The 22,768-nt window shown below is 37.7% G+C and overlaps 1 protein-coding gene across 1 annotated transcript in view; it reads right to left on the reverse strand.

Annotated features, from left to right (window-relative positions):
* LOC128661616 (1,25-dihydroxyvitamin D(3) 24-hydroxylase, mitochondrial-like) overlaps positions 1–22,768 on the reverse strand; it is a gene marked incomplete at its 3' end in the record, with an annotated part of 78,705 nt that overhangs the window by 14,787 nt on the left and 41,150 nt on the right. The window contains exon 6 of the mRNA XM_053715849.1: positions 17,063–17,174. Coding sequence (XP_053571824.1) covers positions 17,063–17,174 — 112 coding nt within the window. The remainder of the gene's footprint in view (positions 1–17,062; positions 17,175–22,768) is intronic.

Here is a 22,768-nt window from a genome sequence, read left to right on the forward strand (position 1 = left end):
TGAAGAACATTGGAATGTGAAATATTCATATTTTCATGCCGAGTTAGTGCACATGAGAATATGCAAATGGTTTTGTGCGCAAATAAAGTGTTTTTATCTACTTTATTTGCTCCATTGACCTCTATGGGGGAAGGTGTGAACAGCATAATTTATACTTACCTAATAAATTATTTTCTTTCCTGGCATGGAGAGTCCACAAATCCATTCAATTACTAGTGAAATTCAACTCCTGGCCACCAGGTGGAGGCAGTATCCTCCCACTACCCACAATCCCCAGTCATTCAGCCGAGGAATTATGGAAAGAAAAGAAGACACAAAGGGTATAGAGGTGCCTGAGGTTTAGAAAAATGACAAAAAGTTGTCTTAAAAATGAGGACGGTTCATGGACTATCCATGCCAGGAAAGAAAATAATTTATCAGGTAAGTATAAATAATCTTTTCTTTCCAATGGCATGGAGAGTCCACGAATACTAGTGGGAACCAATACCAAAGCTAGAGTTCACAGAATGGAAGGGAGGGATACACAAGACAGGCAAACCTAAACAGAAGGCACCACTGCTTGAAGAACTTTCCTCCCAAAAGAAGCCTCAGCTGAGGCAAAAACATCAAATTTGTGAAATTTGGAAAAAGTATGCAATGATGACCAAATCGCCGCCTTGTAAATCTGTTCTATAGAAGCATAATTTTTAAAGGCCCAAGAGGAAGTGACAACACTAGTGGAGAGAGACATAATTTTCTCTGGAGGCTGCTGTCCAGCTGTCTCATAAGCCAATCGAATAACACTTCTCACACAGAAGGAGAGAGTAGAAGAAGTGGCCTTCTGTTTAACTGAAAAGACAACAAAAAGAGCAAAAGATTGACGAAAATCTTTCATAGCCTGTAAATAGAACCTTAAAGAATGCACAACATCCAGATTGTGCAATAACCACTCCTTCTTAGAGGAAGGATTAGGAAAAAATGAAGTAACAACAATTTCTTGATTAATATTGCGTTCCGAGACAACCTTAGGTATAAATCCTAATTTAGTATGGAGAACCACCTTATCTACATGAAGAATAAGATAAGGAGAATCACACTGTATAGTCGAAAGCTCTGAAACTCTACAGGCAGAGGAAATTGCCAGCAAAAAGAAAACCTTCCAGGACAATAACTTGAAATCAACAGAATGCATAGGCTTAAATGTAGCCTGCTGCAGAACCAGATTAAGCAATAGACCTAAATACAGGCCTGATTCTAACCAAAGCCTTGACAAAAGATTGAACATCTGGCAAAATTGCCATGCCCTTCTGCAGAAGAATCGACAGAGGCAAAATCTGACCCTTTAGGGTAATGACTGATAAACCCTTCTCCAGGCCCTCCTGAAGAAACGACAGAATACGGGGAATTCTCACCTGACTCCAAGAAAAAACCCTAGATCCGCACCAATAAAGGTATTTACGCAATACCTTATGATAAATCTTGCGAGTAACAAGCTTACAAGCCTGAACTATAGTCTCAATAACTTTCACAGAAAAACCTCTTCTGGACAAGACTAAGCATTCAATCTCCAAGCAGTCAGCTTCAGAGAGACTAAGTTCAGATGGAGGAAGGGACCCTGAAGTAGAAGATCCTTCCTCAGAGGCCATTTCCATGGGGGGAAATTATGACATCCTCACTAGGTCCGCAAACCAAGTTCTTCGAGGCCAGGCTGGAGCTAATAGAATCACTGAAGCCTGCTCCTGCTTGGAAGCTTGGCCTTTAGACAAGATGCCATCAGCTCAAGCTCCGGAACTCCCCACTTGAGGGTTAACATCGAGAAAACGTCCAGATGGACAGCTCATTCCCCTGGATGAAATGTCTGCCTGCTGAGATAATCCGTTTCCCAGTTGTCCACCCTGGGATATGAATGGCAGAGACATGACAATTGTAAGACTCTGCCCACTGAAGAATGATAGTCACTTTCTTCATAGTTAACAAGCTCCGAATTCATTCTTGGTGGTTGATATATGCCACCTAAGTGATGTTGTCCAATTGAAATCTGATTAACAGGACTAAACTCAGTTGAAGCCAAGCTGATAGAGCATTGAGCATTGCTCTTAATTCTAGGATATTTATAGGGAGGGCTGACTCCTCCTGAGTCCAAAAGTCCCTGAGCTTCTAGGGACCCCCAAATTGCTCCCCAGCCTAATAGGTTGGCATCCATGGTCACAATCTCCAAGAAGGTCTCAGGAAATAAGTACCCTGAGACAAATGGTCCTGGGAGATCCACCAAGACAGAGACATCCTTGTTTGAGAGTCTAAAACTATCCTCTGAGAGAGATCTGAGTGGTCTCCGTTCCATTGATTGAGCATACATAACTGTAGAGGTTTCAGATGTAAGTGAGCAAACCGAATAATGTCCATGGATGCCACCATGAGACCAATTACTTCCATGCATACAGCCCCGATGGATGAACAGAGGACTGAAGAGAATGACAAGCCTCCAGAATCTTGAATTTTCTGACCTCCGTCAAAAAAAATCTTCATAGATACTGAGTCTATGGTTGTACCTAGAAAACATACCCTGCTACTTGGCACCAATGAACTTTTTTCTAGATTCACCTTCCATCCGTGAGAGCGAAGAATAGCTAACAGAGAATCTGTATGTGATCTTGCTAACTGAAAAGATAGTGTCTGGACCCAGAAATCGTCCAGGTAAGGAGCCACCGCAATACCTAGAGATCTGGCCACAGCCAAAAGACCCCCTAGAACCTTTGTAAAGATTTGAGGAGCAGTGGTGAGGCCAAAAGGCAGTGCTACAAATTGAAAATGTTGACCCAAAAAAGCAAACCGGGGGGAACTTAAAATGTTCCCTATGGATAGGCTCATGAAGATACACATCCTTTAGGTCTATAGTGGTCATTATCTGACCCTCCTGAAATAAAGGGAGAATAGAACGAATAGTCTCCATTTTAAAGAATGGCACCTTGATAAATATGTTGAGAGACTTTAAGTCTAGAATGGGTCAAAAAGTTCCCTCCTTGGTATCCACAAAAAGATTTAAATAAAATCCTTGATCCTGTTCTGCTAGAGGAACTGGGATAATCATACCCAGAGAGGACAATTCCCTTACACAGTTTAAGAAGGTCTCTCTCTCTCTTTTCCTGGTTTGCAGATAATCTTGATAATAGGAATCTGATCCTAGGGGGTCAAGACTTGAATCCAATCCTGTATCCCTGGGAGATTACATCCATTGCCCAAGGATATGGAACATCGCAAATCCAAGCTGGCTGAAAAAAGGAAAGCCTGTCCCCTACCTGATCCAGAACTGGATCAGGGGTGGCCCCTTCATGCTGACAGCCTCAGCAGAAGGCTTTCTGGATTGCTTACCCTTGTTCCAGGGCTGACTAGCACTCCAATAACTCTTGGCTTGCTCAGATTTAAAAGACAAGGTAGATCTCTGTCTCTTGAAGTTACGAAAGGAGCGAAAATTAGAAGTCTGACAACCCTTGGGTCTATTTTTCTTATCCTGTGGTAAAAACACTCCCTTTCCACCAGTAACCGTGGAAATGATATCTGCCATACTAGGACCAAATAAAGTCTTACCCTTAAAAGGTAGACACAGAAGCTTGGATTTAGAAGTCATATCCGCAGACCAAGACTTTAACCAAAGGGCTCTGTGGGCTAGTATCGCAAAACTAGAAATATTGGTTCCCAGACTAACAACTTGCATACTTGCATCACTGATAAAAGTGTTGGCCAACTTTAGATCAATCAATCATGAAAGTCCAGCTCACACTGTTATTGGATGGGTGCACGCTATCGCTAGGCACTGCACAGCCCAGCAATCAAATTCCAAAACAAAAAAGTGAATAGCAGCACTCCAATAGAGTTTTCAATTATTTATTGCATATCCAGGAGTACAAAAAAATAGCAACGTTTCGGACTACATGTCCTTCATCATGCCATACATACATCACTTCCTATCCCTCCTTATATACCCCTTAGGACACACCCACAATCTAATTAACTCTTCACAAACTCCTAATACTGTTTTATTACTTCAGCATATGTGGGTATCCTAAATATTAAACATCAAAATACTAAACTAATTTTCAATCCACCTATATTACATAAGAAGGTGAAAAATACACAGAATTTATTGAAGGCATCAATATTAATTAGAAAACATTCAATTTAAAGAAAAAAGCAAGAAAACCATACTTAGCATATGTCAATTTCAATTATAGGTTTCCTGTATCATTACTATTTTTCTTTTTTCATAATATCACCACACATTCTCAGAGTCTGGGTGCCATCTAACCTCGTATACAATACTGACCATCCAAGAAAAAGAGAAAAAAAAGAGAGATAAACATAGAAATTAGTAATCATAAGTTAACAAATTTTAAAGGAAAAATTCCTAAAGAAAAACAGACAAATCATAATCCTTGTTCATACCAAATGGAACAAATGAATTCAAAGTAAAAATCCAAAATGCCTCTCTTTGTTTCAAATGTTGTTCCCTATCCCCCCCTCGTCTACCAGGGGGAACATGTTCCAGAATTTGGAATCTGAGTTGGCTCACCCCATGTTGGGCTTCTAAAAAATGAGTGGCTACAGGGGATTTTAGATTCTTTCTCCTGATATTTGATTTATGCTCTGTGATTCTATCACGTACCCTACGGGTTGTCTCTCCTAAATAAATCAAACCACATGGGCATTTAAGGAGATAGATGGCATACTCTGTATTACATGTTAGAAAATCTTTGATCCAAAATTTCTTCCCTGACTGTGGATGTACAAACGTGGATCCCTTAATCATACTATTACAATGGGAGCAACCAAGACATGGGTAACAACCCAAATTTTTACTTGTAATATATTTCTGTTTTTCACTTATAGTACTCCCAATGTCTGCCTTTACCAAAGAATCTCTTAAGTTCATACCTCTTCTATATGCAGGCATAGGTGTCTGCTGAAATGTTTGAATTACAATTTGCTAAGATGTACCAATGTCTGCAAATGATCTTATGCATTTGTGTACTTAATTCATTGTATTTGGAGACAAAAACCAATTTGTCCCCATTTCTCTTTTTAACTTTCTCTTGTGGTTTTAACAGACTCTCTCTTGTCATCTCAAGTGTCTTATCAATTTCCTTGTGGATCAAATTCTCATCATATCCTCGATCCAAAAAGAGATCTCCCATCTCCCTCAGCCTTTTTTCACTTAATTTGTCTTCTGACACAATGCGGCGTACCCGCATCAACTGGATTTTTGGTAGGGAGTTCTTTAAAGATTGAGGATGTGCACTACTTGCTAACAAAAGATCATTCCTGTAAGTCTCTTTCTTATACAGATCTATCCTGATTCTATCCTTATCTTTAAAAACCAAAGTGTCTAGAAAGGCCACACTTTCCTCACTGTGAACCAGGGTAAACTTGATATTCCTTGTAGAGAGATTTAATGTATCCACAAACTGCAATAGGCTTCCAATGTCGCCCAGCCATATGCCAAATACATCATCAATATAGCGCCACCATGTGGCGCCATATTGTTTAAAAAGTTTATTACTATAAACAAGTTTTTTAACAAAGTAAACAAAGTTTATTACTATAAACAAGTTTTTCTTCATATATACTCATATAGATGTTGGCATATGTAGGGGCGACATTGGAGCCCATTGCTGTACCTTGCTTTTGAATATAAAATTGGTCTTGAAATAAAAAGTAATTGTAACAAAGTATAATGTCTAATAATTCCAATACAAAATGTTTCTCTTCCCCAGTAAACAAATTTGAATCTGTCATCATTTTGTCCACTGCCCCCACACCCCCATCATGACTGATGGAGGTGTATAGGCTGGACACATCCATACTGAAAAGTATACATTTATCTAGAGAAACAGAGATATCCTCCAATTTATTTAGGAAATCCCCAGTATCTCTGATGAATGATTGGGACTCCACTACAAACCTCCTCAAGATACGATCAAGATAAACAGAAACACCCGAGAACACACTGTCCACACCTGCCACAATTGGACGACCCGGTGGTCTCATCAAGTTTTTATGGATTTTTGGTAGTGTATATAGGACAGGTGTTCTCGGGTGCCTGTTTATCAAAAAATATTTTTCTTCATGTCCAATAATGCCTTTTTGAATAGCAACATCAATACATTTGTTTAATTCCTTCTGAATGATAAAAACAGGATTATATGCAATCAGGAAATAGATATCCTTATCAGACAACTGGCGTAATATTTCTGATACGTAATCCCCTTTATTCTGTAACACAGTGGCTCCGCCCTTATCGGCAGATTTAATTATTAATAGTTTGTTATTTTTAATATTCAACAAACTATCTCTCTCCTTTCTAGAGAAATTAGATACCCTGTGTTTAAATTTAAATCCCCTGGTGCTGTGTTTCTTTTTCAATTTATTAATATCACAATACACTTGGGAGATAAATGTATCTATGCTCTTATGGTAATATTGAGGATTAAATCTTTTTTTGTTTTTAAATTGTAATCTCTTAAGACTTAATTGATCCCTCAAACTTGATCTATATATATTCACATTCTCAGATGTTATTACATTCCCCTCATTACTCTTTAATGCAAAAAATGATTTCAATTTGATCTTTCTAAACAATTTATATAAATCCTGATCAAGTTCAAAAAAGTCACATTTATTTTGTGGGCAGAATGACAATCCCTTATCCAGGACACAAAGTTCCTCATTTTTTAAGATTTGATCCGAAATATTAATCACCAGTCTGTCCTTTTGCTCTTTCATAGGTTGTTCTGTCAATACCTCACCGATATTACCTATTTCTTGCGCCGTGCTCGACTGCTGCCTTGACGGGTACTGCGTGTCTGTTTCCCCGTTCCTGTGACTGTGCTTTTTCCCTCCGTGGCGGAATCGTTTGCCGCTGTTTCGTCTGAGTCCCCCGTCGATTCACTCGAGGTATTCTGCGACATACCCTCTCCTCTAGGTCTCCGCTGTCGCCGCCATCTTGGACCGGAAGTACCACCTCCTGACCTGTTCTGCGGGTCATACTTCCAGCGGTAGACTCGATCTGTCGAGTAATCTTCCTCATCACGGAGGAACTTTGATCTTTTCCTTTCTTCTAGCGTTTTTCGTAATTCCGCTATCTGGGAATTAACCCCTGCAAGAAATTTGTCCATCTCATCAATGGTAAGTGCTGCCTTTAACTCTGCCTCTAGACGACCAATATCCGATTGTTGTAATTCTAGCTCTTTTTGTAGAAACTCCACAGTGAGCACCATAAGGTCAAACGAGCATTTATTTAAAATGAGCTCAAATTTCTTGCAATATTCAGTGTTATCCACCATCAGAGTGGGTCTGGCACTCATTCGAAGGCCCCGGGGAATCCTTCTCACCCGGTAGTATTCAGCTAATGTGGTTGAGTGCAGCTCAAAGGCAACATGTTTTTTAACAGCTCTTTCATAATTATTACCAGCTTTATCCACTGGCAGTACCTTTAGGAAGTCTCTGGATCCCAATGCCAAAGTAGTGATCCTAGATGCCTCCAAATCTGTGTAAGCAAATGTTGTTGTACTCAAGTCTGCATTATTTCCAGTCTCCATTGAAACAGCGGTGCAAGTGACTAGTGCAGTAACATACATAATAAATCAATCATGAAAGTCCAGCTCACACTGTTATTGGATGGGTGCACGCTATCGCTAGGCACTGCACAGCCCAGCAATCAAATTCCAAAACAAAAAAGTGAATAGCAGCACTCCAATAGAGTTTTCAATTATTTATTGCATATCCAGGAGTACAAAAAAATCGCAACGTTTCGGACTACATGTCCTTCATCATGCCATACATACATGCCATACATACATGATCCACAAGGAAATTGATAAGACACTTGAGATGACAAGAGAGAGTCTGTTAAAACCACAAGAGAAAGTTAAAAAGAGAAATGGGGACAAATTGTTTTTTGTCTCCAAATACAATGAATTAAGTACACAAATTCATAAGATCATTTGCAGACATTGGTACATCTTAGTAAATTGTAATTCAGACATACCAGAATTTCAGCAGACACCTATGCCTGCATATAGAAGAGGTATGAACTTAAGAGATTCTTTGGTAAAGGCAGACATTGGGAGTACTAAAAGTGAAAAACAGAAATATATTACAAGTAAAAATTTGGGTTGCTACCCATGTCTTGGTTGCTCCCATTGTAATAGTATGATTAAGGGATCCACGTTTGTACATCCACAGTCAGGGAAGAAATTTTGGATCAAAGATTTTCTAACATGTAATACAGAGTATGCCACCTATCTCCTTAAATGCCCATGTGGTTTGATTTATTTAGGAGAGACAACCCGTAGGGTACGTGATAGAATCACAGAGCATAAATCAAATATCAGGAGAAAGAATCTAAAATCCCCTGTAGCCACTCATTTTTTAGAAGCCCAACATGGGGTGAGCCAACTCAGATTCCAAATTCTGGAACATGTTCCCCCTGGTAGACGAGGGGGGGATAGGGAACAACATTTGAAACAAAGAGAGGCATTTTGGATTTTTACTTTGAATTCATTAGTTCCATTTGGTATGAACAAGGATTATGATTTGTCTGTTTTTCTTTAGGAATTTTTCCTTTAAAAATTGTTAACTTATGATTACTAATTTCTATGTTTATCTCTCTTTTTTTTCTCTTTTTCTTGGATGGTCAGTATTGTATACGAGGTTAGATGGCACCCAGACTCTGAGAATGTGTGGTGATATTATGAAAAAAGAAAAAAGAAAAATAGTAATGATACAGGAAACCTATAATTGAAATTGACATATGCTAAGTATGGTTTTCTTGCTTTTTTCTTTAAATTGAATGTTTTCTAATTAATATTGATGCCTTCAATAAATTCTGTGTATTTTTCACCTTCTTATGTAATATAGGTGGATTGAAAATTATTTTAGTATTTTGATGTTTAATATTTAGGATACCCACATATGCTGAAGTAATAAAACAGTATTAGGAGTTTGTAAAGAGTTAATTAGATTGTGGGTGTGTCCTAAGGAGTATATAAGGAGGGATAGGAAGTGATGTATATATGGCATGATGAAGGACATGTAGTCCGAAACGTTGCTATTTTTTTGTACTCCTGGATATGCAATAAATAATTGAAAACTCTATTGGAGTGCTGCTATTCACTTTTTTGTTTTGGAATTTGATTGCTGGGCTGTGCAGTGCCTAGCGATAGCGTGCACCCATCCAATAACAGTGTGAGCTGGACTTTCATGATTGATTGATTATATATGTTACTGCACTAGTCACTTGCACCGCTGTTTCAATGGAGACTGGAAATAATGCAGACTTGAGTACAACAACATTTGCTTACACAGATTTGGAGGCATCTAGGATCACTACTTTGGCATTGGGATCCAGAGACTTCCTAAAGGTACTGCCAGTGGATAAAGCTGGTAATAATTATGAAAGAGCTGTTAAAAAACATGTTGCCTTTGAGCTGCACTCAACCACATTAGCTGAATACTACCGGGTGAGAAGGATTCCCCGGGGCCTTCAAATGAGTGCCAGACCCACTCTGATGGTGGATAACACGGAATATTGCAAGAAATTTGAGCTCATTTTAAATAAATGCTCGTTTGACCTTATGGTGCTCACTGTGGAGTTTCTACAAAAAGAGCTAGAATTACAACAATCGGATATTGGTCGTCTAGAGGCAGAGTTAAAGGCAGCACTTACCATTGATGAGATGGACAAATTTCTTGCAGGGGTTAATTCCCAGATAGCGGAATTACGAAAAACGCTAGAAGAAAGGAAAAGATTGAAGTTCCTCCGTGATGAGGAAGATTACTCGACAGATCGAGTCTACCGCTGGAAGTATGACCCGCAGAACAGGTCAGGAGGTGGTACTTCCGGTCCAAGATGGCGGCGACAGCGGAGACCTAGAGGAGAGGGTATGTCGCAGAATACCTCGAGTGAATCAACGGGGGACTCAGACGAAACAGCGGCAAACGATTCCGCCGCGGAGGGAAAAAGCACAGTCACAGGAACGGGGAAACAGACACGCAGTACCCGTCAAGGCAGCAGTCGAGCACGGCGCAAGAAATAGGTAATATCGGTGAGGTATTGACAGAACAACCTATGAAAGAGCAAAAGGAAAGACTGGTGATTAATATTTCGGATCAAATCTTAAAAAATGAGGAACTTTGTGTCCTGGATAAGGGATTGTCATTCTGCCCACAAAATAAATGTGACTTTTTTGAACTTCATCAGGATTTATATAAATTGTTTAGAAAGATCAAATTGAAATCATTTCTTGCATTAAAGAGCAATGAGGGGAATGTAGTAACATCTGAGAATGTGAATATATATAGATCAAGTTCGAGGGATCAATTAAGTCTTAAGAGATTACAATTTAAAAACAAAAAAAGATTTAATCCTCAATATTACCATAAGAGCATAGATACATTTATCTCCCAAGTGTATTGTGATATTAATAAATTGAAAAAGAAACACAGCACCAGGGGATTTAAATTTAAACACAGGGTATCTTATTTCTCTAGAAAGGAGAGAGATAGTTTGTTGAATATTAAAAATAACAAACTATTAATAATTAAATCTGCCGATAAGGGCGGAGCCACTGTGTTACAGAATAAAGGGGATTACGTATCAGAAATATTACGCCAGTTGTCTGATAAGGATATCTATTTGCCGATTGCATATAATCCTGTTTTTATCATTCAGAAGGAATTAAACAAATGTATTGATGTTGCTATTCAAAAAGGCATTATTGGACATGAAGAAAAATAATTTTTGATAAACAGGCACCCGAGAAAACCTGTCATATATACACTACCAAAAATCCATAAAAACTTGATGAGACCACCGGGTCGTCCAATTGTGGCAGGTGTGGACAGTGTGTTCTCAGGTGTTTCTGTTTATCTTGATCGTATCTTGAGGAGGTTTGTAGTGGAGTCCCAATCATTCATCAGAGATACTGGGGATTTCCTAAATAAATTGGAGGATATCTCTGTTTCTCTAGATAAATGTATACTTTTCAGTATGGATGTGTCCAGCCTATACACCTCCATCAGTCATGATGGGGGTGTGGGGGCAGTGGACAAAATGATGACAGATTCAAATTTTTTTACTGGGGAAGAGAAACATTTTGTATTGGAATTATTAGACATTATACTTCGTTACAATTACTTTTTATTTCAAGACCAATTTTATATTCAAAAGCAAGGTACAGCAATGGGCTCCAATGTCGCCCCTACATATGCCAACATCTATATGAGTATATATGAAGAAAAACTTGTTTATAGTAATAAACTTTTTAAACAATATGACACCACATGGTGGCGCTATATTGATGATGTATTTGGCATATGGCTGGGCGACATTGGAAGCCTATTGCAGTTTGTGGATACATTAAATCTCTCTACAAGGAATATCAAGTTTACCCTGGTTCACAGTGAGGAAAGTGTGGCCTTTCTAGACACTTTGGTTTTTAAAGATAAGGATAGAATCAGGATAGATCTGTATAAGAAAGAGACTGACAGGAATGATCTTTTGTTAGCAAGTAGTGCACATCCTCAATCTTTAAAGAACTCCCTACCAAAAAGCCAGTTGATGCGGGTACGCCGCATTGTGTCAGAAGACAAATTAAGTGAAAAAAGGCTGAGGGAGATGGGAGATCTCTTTTTGGATCGAGGATATGATGAGAATTTGATCCACAAGGAAATTGATAAGACACTTGAGATGACAAGAGAGAGTCTGTTAAAACCACAAGAGAAAGTTAAAAAGAGAAATGGGGACAAATTGGTTTTTGTCTCCAAATACAATGAATTAAGTACACAAATTCATAAGATCATTTGCAGACATTGGTACATCTTAGCAAATTGTAATTCAGACATACCAGAATTTCAGCAGACACCTATGCCTGCATATAGAAGAGGTATGAACTTAAGAGATTCTTTGGTAAAGGCAGACATTGGGAGTACTAAAAGTGAAAAACAGAAATATATTACAAGTAAAAATTTGGATTGTTACCCATGTCTTGGTTGCTCCCATTGTAATAGTATGATTAAGGGATCCACGTTTGTACATCCACAGTCAGGGAAGAAATTTTGGATCAAAGATTTTCTAACATGTAATACAGAGTATGCCATCTATCTCCTTAAATGCCCATGGGGTTTGATTTATTTAGGAGAGACGACCCGTAGGGTACGTGATAGAATCACAGAGCATAAATCAAATATCAGGAGAAAGAATCTAAAATCCCCTGTAGCCACTCATTTTTTAGAAGCCCAACATGGGGTGAGCCAACTCAGATTCCAAATTCTGGAACATGTTCCCCCTGGTAGACGAGGGGGGATAGGGAACAACATTTGAAACAAAGAGAGGCATTTTTGATTTTTACTTTGAATTCATTAGTTCCATTTGGTATGAACAAGGATTATGATTTGTCTGTTTTTCTTTAGGAATTTTTCCTTTAAAATTTGTTAACTTATGATTACTAATTTCTATGTTTATCTCTCTTTTTTTTCTCTTTTTCTTGGATGTTCAGTATTGCATACGAGGTTAGATGGCACCCAGACTTTGAGAATGTGTGGTGATATTATGAACAAAGAAAAAAGAAAAATAGTAATGATACAGGAAACCTATAATTGAAATTGACATATGCTAAGTATGGTTTTCTTGCTTTTTTCTTTAAATTGAATGTTTTCTAATTAATATTGATGCCTTCAATAAATTCTGTGTATTTTTCACCTTCTTATGTAATATAGGTGGATTGAAAATTATTTTAGTATTTTGATGTTTAATATTTAGGATACCCACATATGCTGAAGTAATAAAACAGTATTAGGAGTTTGTAAAGAGTTAATTAGATTGTGGGTGTGTCCTAAGGGGTATATAATGAGGGATAGGAAGTGATGTATGTATGGCATGATGAAGGACATGTAGTCCGAAACGTTGCTATTTTTTTGTACTCCTGGATATGCAATAAATAATTGAAAACTCTATTGGAGTGCTGCTATTCACTTTTTTGTTTTAGCCAACTTTAGAGCCTTGATCCTATCCTGGATCTCCTCTAGAGTAGTCTCCTCTGAAATTAGATCAGACAAAGAGTCACACCAATAAGAGGTTGCACTAGCAACTGTCGCGATATAAGAAACTGGTTGCCACTGCCCTGATGAAGAAACATCTGTCTTAAATAACCCCCCAGTTCCTTATCTATAGGGTCTCTAAAAGGGGAACTATCCTTGGGAGAATAGTTCTTCTGGTTAAGGTAGATATAGCGCCCTCTACTCTAGGAACAGTGTGCCACAGATCTCACACTGAATCAGCCACATGAAACATCTTTTTAAACACAGGAGACGGGTTAAAAGGAACACCCGGCTTCTCCCATTCCTGAGATATAATGTCAGACATGCGATCTGGAACAGGAAAAACCTCCATAGATTTAGGTTTGACATCAAAATCTCTATTCAGTTTATTAGCTTTTTTAGGAGCCTCTGCAACAGTTTCAGAGTCATCCAAAGTAGCTAAAACTTCCTTCAAAAGTAAACGGAGATACTCCAGTTTAAATCTAAAATTAACCTCCTCAGAATCTATTGTGCTAGGAACTGCAGATTCTGAATCAGAGATCTCGCCCTCAGAAGCTACAGAGGAATGATCCTTGCTAGATAACTGAGAAAGACTAATCAAATCAGTTTTGGCAGAATCAGAACCCATAGAAATGTTCTTATATTTCCTCTTCCTTTTACCAGAACTAGGTTAAGCACTTATGGCTCCAGATACTGCAGAAGTCAACCGTGCAGCAAAATCTTTAGGCAAACACTCCCAGAGACTGACTGAGAGGAACCGCAGGGCACTGCATGTGAATATGTCAAAGACTGGGACATGTTAGCAGAAGGCTGAAACAACCCCTGAACAGCATTATCCTGAGAGAAAGAAGGCTCAGATAAGGAATCCTTATCCTTAGATAATCAAACCTTATTAAGGCAAGGGGAACAAAATTGCACAGGAGGTATAACCTGGGCATCTGCACAATAAAGACATTTATTAAATGACAGAGAAAGCTTGGGATTGGCTTCCATAGTAAATAAAATAGCTCTTTATTTCCTGTATACTCTAATTTAAATATAAAAAAATTAGAATAAAATTCTAAGCATAGATAATTATTAAAACCGACACCTCTACACCCTAGCCATGCTGGAGAGACTCACCCAACCGGTGAATCCAATCCACACCAGCAGATAAATCCTGTTCAAACTGTAGATCCTAGAAAGCTGCAAAAGTCAGAGAGAAGCGACAGGAAGGAAAAACGATCTAATGCCAGAAAATCCAGTCTGTCTCTTTGAAAATCCGACTTCCATACAGCCGGCTAGAAACAAACTGTTCAGCACTCAGTAAGTAACAGAGTAGTCACATGATTACAAATTCAAAAGTAAGGTGCAGTCCAACAACTTTCTTAACGAGATATTAGCCAAACTAAATAAAAGGTAAATTTGTGCATACAAATCCCCATACCCAAAATCAAAAAAGCCTTTACATGACAGATCAGTGTTCTGAACTGCTGCCCAATAAATCCCCAACCTTTAAAAGGGATATTCAGTCGCATAAGGATCCACATTGTTCTCTAAGTATCCTTTTCTTTTTCTTTTCTTTTCTTTTTTTTAAACAAGGAACTCCTAAGTGCTGCATCCTTCTCACCTAGAAGGTAAAAGCACTTACCAGCGGATCCGTTGTAGGGCAGGTACAGCAAACAGGTGTGATGGAATCATCACTGACATAGACTTGTAGTGAAAGAAAAAAAACGAGTAACCAACCCTGGTTTTCTTTATAGGGGTAGCAAAAATGTTGGAAGGTAAGCAAACACCACCTCACCGTCTTCCAACTGCACAATTACTCTTACTAAAGAGAATTACATGGACACATAATAACCCCAATCCTTGCTTGCAGGGAAAAGTGCCCATTAAAGGATTAACAACTTGATTTCTTCAGACACCTTCTTCGCACATCACCTACAATGTAACACAGGCAAAGAATGACTGGGGATTGTGGCTAGTGGGAGGATACTTGAAGCTTTGCTGGGGTGTTCTTTGCCTCCACCTGGTGGCCAGGAGTTGAATTCCCACTAGTAATTGAATGGATTTGTGGACTCTCCATGCCATTGGAAAGAAAGTTCAGCTTTTTACACTCTTCGGGTTAGTGCGAGAGTGAAAACAGTTTACTTCCATGTCATTATACGACCGTACCCGACGAGCTCAAAGAAATTACTTCTAGCATTTTAGTGACTTTGTGCAATCTAGCTAATATTATACAGGTGTAATATTCTTCCTTCCTTCCTTCCTTCCTTCCTTCCTTCCTTCCTTCATCCCTTGTTTCTTTCTCTCTTTGTTTCCATATGCTTCATTATTTTAATGAAATTAGTAAAACAATCATGCAACTGCTTGTAATCTATCTTCTAGCTTTATTAATGCTTTTGTGTCATTTGTTAACAATCTTATTATTTTGCTAAAAGAGGTATTCATAATCTAGTATACCTCATAACTGAAGAATAATCTCTTTAGAATAATCTCTTTAGAGTTTTTGGATACCTCCAAATATAAATGTTATTAAATTTAAATTGTTACACCATAAACTATAGTGCATTACAGTACAAGATTATATTTATCTCATATGATGATCTGTTCAAGTTCCTTAGTGTATTCCATGTTTGTTTGTTTTTCTGGGAGGGGGTGCTCAAATTCATTACAATTCCTTTTTTTTTTTAATTCTACGGAACAAATTCCCCAATATGTAAAAATATGTAGTCCAATCCATCAAATAAAAAAACAATGTGAAATTAAGAACTGGGTAGAATTCTTAGCAGTTAAAAAAGTTTCAGTGTCCTATTTCACATGGTATTAAATAAGAATATTTTCTAGCTTAACAAAAATAAATAAATAAATGAAAATATATCTCAGATAAAAGTTTTTAGCTATTAAACTTGTACATATCTTAAATATAGACACCAAATTGTTCATTTTTTATTGTAATTAAGTGCTTGGTTGTTTTACATAAAATTAAATTAAAACAATATTCAAATGTATATGGAATTGTCACTTGCACAAATGTCATGAATTGATAATTTGTAATCAAATGTAATACAATCAAAATATAATATTAATAGACACAAGAATAAAAACTAAAGATATCCTGGTAGTTCAAATTAGACTAATATGATAGTTCCATGTCCAGACATCTGATATATAGATATTGATTAAGGGAAAAAGCTAACATTAAAGGGACACCCTAGACTTAAAAGGCTTTATTTCTTATTGTTACATACCAGACAAGCATTTTGCAACAGGTTCCACATCTATAAGCTTGTAAGAAGTACATGAAACTTTTAAATAATCATCATTTGTTAGCAGCTGAAAATGGCCGCCAAGCTCCACCCACAGCTTTCTTCTTGTCCAGTTACCTGTTTTTTTGTATGACAGTTTAGCAGTGCATGTTTAATATTTTTCAGTTAGCTATTTCAAATTGCACATGCACAAATCAGCATGTGCGAGTAGGAAAACTTATTTTTAAGAGTTGATAGTGATTGGAGAAACAGAACATACCAAGATATACACGCAATAGGTGGGCGGGGCTTGGTGGCCATTTTCGGCTCCTAACAGGTGATGAATATTGAAATGTTTAAGTACTTCTTACAAGCTTATAGATGTGGGACCAGCTGCAGGATGCTTCTCTGGAATGCAACAATAAGTTATCAAAATTATGTATTGGGTCTAGATTTTCCCTATTAGCAGTCATCATTAAAACTGAATCAATCAGCCACCATGTATTGTATAAGTTTTGGCTATGCAACTTTTGTTGTAAAAACCTCTTTGAAGAGCCCTTGAAAATAATGTGTTTTGTAGGATTAATGGTCATTTTTTTCTGTTGTATATTTCATTTAATTTGTTTTGCTAATTAAAAAGGTAGCTCTTCCAGCACAGTGTTTTTATACAGCACTTGTAATAGACTGATATAAAGGCAATTGCTTTATTTTACTTTTCACTTACCCTAATGACATCATTATAACAGTATGTTTTATTTAATTACCTGTCATTAATATGTTATCCCAAGCTTCAGTATGATTTCTCCACTGAACAGTATTCATTTTTTTGTGAAGATCTGCTGAAGTCACTATCAAGGGACCTAAGTAGTGCATCATCTGAAAAATATTAAAAGTTGTTTATTTCTGTGTGAATTTTTTCTCTCTACAATTTACTACATATTATAGAGGCAGATGGGTTACAAAAGGACATTAACTCACTTTCACCTAGATTACAAGTTTTGTGTTAGAGGCTGTGCGGTGCTAACGAGCAGTTTATGCTCACCGCTCACTTACAGACAGTGCTGGTATTACGCGTTTTTACAACCCAGACAAGAAGTGAGCGTTGAGCAAAATTTTGCTCCTTACCACACTCCAATACCAGCGCTGCTTACATTAGCAGTGAGCTGGTGTAACGTGCTCGTGCACGATTTCCCCATAGGAATCAACGGGGAGAGCCTGCTGAAAAAAAGTCTAACACCTGCAAAAAAGCAGCGTAAAGCTCCTTAATGCAGCCCCATTGATTCCTATGGGGAAATAAAAGTTATGTATACACCTAACACCCTAACATGAACCCCGAGTCTAAACACCCCTAATCTTACACTTATTAACCCCTAATCTGCCGCCCCCGACATCGCTGCAACCTACATTATATTATTAACCCCTAATCTGCCGCTCCGGACACCGCCGCCACCTACATTATACTTATGAACCCCTAATCTGCTGCCCCCAACATCGCCGACACCTACATTATATTTATTAACCCCTAATCTGCCACCCCTACCTACATTTATTAACCCCTAATCTGCTGCCCTCAACATCACTGCCACTATAATAAACATATTAACCCTTAAACCGCCACACTCCCGCCTCACAAACATTAGTTCAATACTATTAACCCCTAATCTGTCGGCCCTAACATTGATGCCACCTACCTAGATTTATTAACCCCAAATCTGCCACCCCCAACGTCCCTGCCAATATATTAAAGTTATTAACCCCTAAACCTAAGTCTAACCCTAAACTTAACACCCCCTAACTTAAATATGTTTAAAATAAATCTAAATAAAATTACTATAACTAACTAAATTATTCCTATTCAAAACTAAATACTTACCTGTAAAATAAACCCTAAGCTAGCTATAATATAACTAATAGTTACATTGTAGCTAGCTTAGGATTTATTTTTATTTTACAGGCAAGCTTGTATTTATTTTAACTAAGTAGAATAGTTACTAAATAGTTATTAACTATTTAATAACTACCTAGCTAAAATAAATACAAAAGTACCTGTAAAATAAAACCTAACCTAAGTTACAATTACACCCAACACTACATTATAATTAAATAAATTAACTAATTTAACAACAATTAAATACAATTAAATAAAATTATCTAAAGTACAACCCCCCCCACTAAATTACAGAAAATAATAAACAAATTACAAGATTTTTAAACTAATTACACCTAATCTAATCCCCCTAACAAAATAAAAAAGCCCCCCCAAATAAAAAAAGCCCTACCTAACACTAAATTACAAATAGCCCTTAAAAGGGCCTTTTGCGGGGCATTGTCCCAAAGTAATCAGCTCTCTTACCTGTAAAAAAAATTACAAATCCCCCCCAACATTAAAACCCACCACCCATACAACCAACCCTATTCTTAAACCCACCCAATACCCCCTTAAAAAAACCTAACACTAACCCCTTGAAGATCACCTTACCGGGAGAAGTCTTTACCCAACTGGGCCGAAGTCCTCAACGAAGCCGGGAGAAGTCTTCATCCAAGCCGGGCGAAGTGGTCCTCCAAACGGGCAGAAGTTTTCATCCAGACGGCATCTTCTATCTTCATCCATATGGCACGGAGCAGGTCCATCTTCAAGACATCCGACGCAGAGCATCCTCTTCAATCGACGGCTAACACAGAATCAAGGTACCTTTAAGTGACATAATCCAAGATGGCGTCCCTCCAATTCCGATTGGCTGATAGAATTCTATCAGCCAATCGGAAATTAAGGTAGAAATTGAAGTTCAATCCTATTGGCTGATCCAATCAGCCAATAGGATTGAGCTCGCATTCAGCCAATAGGATTTTTTCTACCTTAATTCCGATTGGCTGATAGAATTCTATCAGCCAATCGGAATTGAAGGGATGCCATCTTGGATGACATCACTTAAAGGTACCTTCATTCTGTGTTAGCTGTCGATTGAAGAGGATGCTCCGCGTTGGATGTCTTGAAGATGGACCCGCTCCATGCCAGATGGATGAAAATAGAAGATGCCATCTGGATGAAGACTTCTGCCCGTCTGGAGGACCACTTCGCCCGTCTTGGATGAAGACTTCTACCAGCTTCATTGAGGACTTCAGCCCGGTTGGGTGAAGACTTCTCCCGGTAAGGTGTTCTTTAAGGGGTTAGTGTTAGTTTTTTTTTAAGGGGGTATTGGGTGGGTTTTAGAGTAGGGTTGGTTGTGTGGGTGGTGGGTTTTAATGTTGGGGGGATTTGTATTTTTTTTACAGGTAAGATAGCTGATTACTTTGGGGCAATGCCCCTCAAAAGGCCCTTTTAAGGGCTATTTGTAATTTAGTGTAGGGTAGGGCTTTTTTTTTATTTTGGGGGGGCTTTTTTATTTTGTTAGGGGGATTAGATTAGGTGTAATTAGTTTAAAAATCTTGTAATTTGTTTATTATTTTCTGTAATTTAGTGTTTGTTTTTTTGTACTTTAGATAATTTAATTTAATTGTATTTAATTGTATTTAATTTAGGGAAATAATTTAATTGTAGTGTAGTGTTAGGTGTAATTGTAACTTAGGTTAGGTTTTATTTTACAGGTACTTTTGTATTTATTTTAACTAGGTAGTTATTAAATAGTTAATAATTATTTAATAACTTGTACCTAGTTAAAATAAATACAAACTTGCCTGTAAAATAAAAATAAACCCTAAGATAGATACAATGTAACTATTAGTCATATTGTAGCTAACTTAGGGTTTATTTTTTAGGTAAGTATTTAGTTTTAAATAGGAATAATTTAGTTAATTATAGTAATTTTATTTAAATTATATTTAAATTAGGGGGTGTTAGGGTTAGACTTAGGTTTAGGGGTTAATAACTTTAATATAGTGGCAGCGACGTTGGGGGCGGCAGATTAGGGGTTAATAAATGTAGGTAGGTGGCGTCGATGTTAGGGATGGCAGATTAGGGGTTAATAATATTTAACTAATGTTTGCGAGGCGGGAGTGCGGCGGTTTAGGGGTTAATATATTTATTATAGTGGCGGCGATGTCTGGTTCAGCAGATTAGGGGTTAAAAATGTTATTTGAGTGTTTGCGATGTGGGGGGGCTTGGTTTAGGGGTAAATAGGTATTTTTTGGGTGATAGTGTACTTTTTAGCACTTTAGTTAAGAGTTTTATGCTACGGCGCTGTAGTGTAAAACTCTTAACTACTGACTTTAAAATGCGGTACCAGTCTTGACAGGAGAGGGTGTACCGCTCACTTTTTGGCAGATTCATAATACCGGCGCTATGCAAGTCCCATTGAAAAAATAGGATACGCTATTTATGTTAGTGGATTTGCGGTATTTCCAAGTCTGGCCAAAAAATGTGAGCGGTACCCCTGTGCCTGCAAGACTCGTAATACCAGCGGACGTTAAAAAACAGCGTTGGGACCGGCCAACGCTGCTTTTTTAGCCTAACGCAAGACTCGTAATCTAGCCATTTGTTTTCATCTTGTGTCACTAAATAAAACCAGCCATTAAATCTGCCCAGACTCGAACCAAAGAAAATTATATTTTTTCCTGCATTCTGAAATTGACATCTGATGACAAATCCCAGCCCTGATAACATTCCACACTTTTCCAATTATGGTTTAACGTATATTTGTTTAAAGCTGCATAAACTTGCTTGATTTTTTTATTTCTGCTTACTGTTTTTACCATGCAATTTTGATCTGTTTTGCTGGACCTTTTTAAGCACGGAGATGCAGTCATATTATACTATCTATATATGTATATATATATATATATATATATATATATATATATATATATATATATATATATATATATTATGTATGGCCTAGCACTCTCGGTTACCATTTAGTATTGCGGTGTGCATCAAGTAATCCAGATAGAGAATAATGAGGAAGGCACTCACCGGATTTAACCAAGGGAATTTTAACCCTTTACCGTATTACCGTGACGTTTTGGAGTATTACCCCCATTTTCAAACTGGCATAAACACCCCACGTACATCAGTGACTTAAATACCCACTCACCTTAAACACCAAAGTGCACTACAGAGAGTGCTCTGTGTTCAATCTACAATATGGGGCATGTACTTAAATACTAAAATTTGGAGAAATATCTTAATTTCTAGCCTTATTGTATATTGCATTTATTTGCCATACTACCTCATCACTTTCTCATAGAACAGACTATCTTTATTCCTCACCTCTAGAGAATCCAGAGGCTGATAAACACATTTCAATTTTGAGCCAATTACAAAAACTGGTTTTCTATTGTTTTTCAGACCTGAAAATGTGTTATTAGCTTCTTAACATTGGACGGTCCTGTTCTATGTGATCACAATCCAGTTTCTTCATACTTTTAACAGTTTTTTTATACCATTTTTCACATATAGAAGTCAAAAGCTAAACATACTTCAACAATATTCCAAACTGGCCTTTTCAAAGGATTCTAATTAAGGCTCCATTTATTTAAATCCGGGCGGGCAAGTTTCACGTCCGAGAACCTGTCCGTTCGGCTTTGTGGAGAATTAAGGTAGAAAAAATCCTATTGGCTGATGCAATCAACCAATAGGATTGCGCTCGCATTCTATTGGCTGATCCAATCAGCCAATAGAATGCCAGCTCAATCCTATTGGCTGATTGGATTTTTTCTACCTTAATTCCGATTGGCTGATAGAATTCTATCAGCCAATCGGAATTCAAGGAACGCCATCTTGGATGACGTCATTTAAAGGAACCTTCATTCTTCAGTTGGACATCGATGGAAGAGGATGCTCCGCTTCGGATGTCTTGAAGATGGACCCTCTCCGCGCCGGATGGATGAAGATAGAAGATGGTGCCTGGATGAAGACTTCTGCCCGTCTGGAGGACTTCTTCTGGTCAGCTTTGATGAATACTTCTGCCCGTCTGGAGGACCACTTCGCCCGGCTTCGTTGAGGACTTCAGCCCAGTTGGGTGAAGACTTCTCAAGGTAGGGTGATCTTCAAGGGGTTTGTGTTAGGTTTTATTAAGAGGGTATTGGGTGGGTTTTAGAGTAGGGTTAAGTGTGTGGGTGGTGGGTTTTAATGTTGGGGGGGTATTGTACTTTTTTTTACAGGTAAAAGAGCTTATTACTTTGGGGCAATGCCCCGCAAAAGGCCCTTTTAAGGGCTATTTGTAATTTAGTATAGGATATGGATTTTTATTATTTTGGGGGGCTTTTTTATTTTATTTATTAGGGGGATTAGAGTAGGTGTAATTAGTTTAAAAAACTTGTAATTATTTTATTATTTTCTGTAATTTAGTGGGGTTTTTTTCGTACTTTATATAATTGTATTTAATTGTAGTTAGTTTAGGGAAATAATTTAATTGTAGTGTAGTGTTAGGTGTAATTGTAACTTAGGTTAGGTTTAATTTTACAGGTATATTTGCCTTTATTTTAACTAGGTAGCTATTAAATAGTTAATAACTATTTAGCAACTATTCTAC

The sequence above is a fragment of the Bombina bombina genome, chromosome 5 (genome assembly GCF_027579735.1).
Source record: "Bombina bombina isolate aBomBom1 chromosome 5, aBomBom1.pri, whole genome shotgun sequence".
Lineage (NCBI taxonomy): Eukaryota > Metazoa > Chordata > Amphibia > Anura > Bombinatoridae > Bombina > Bombina bombina.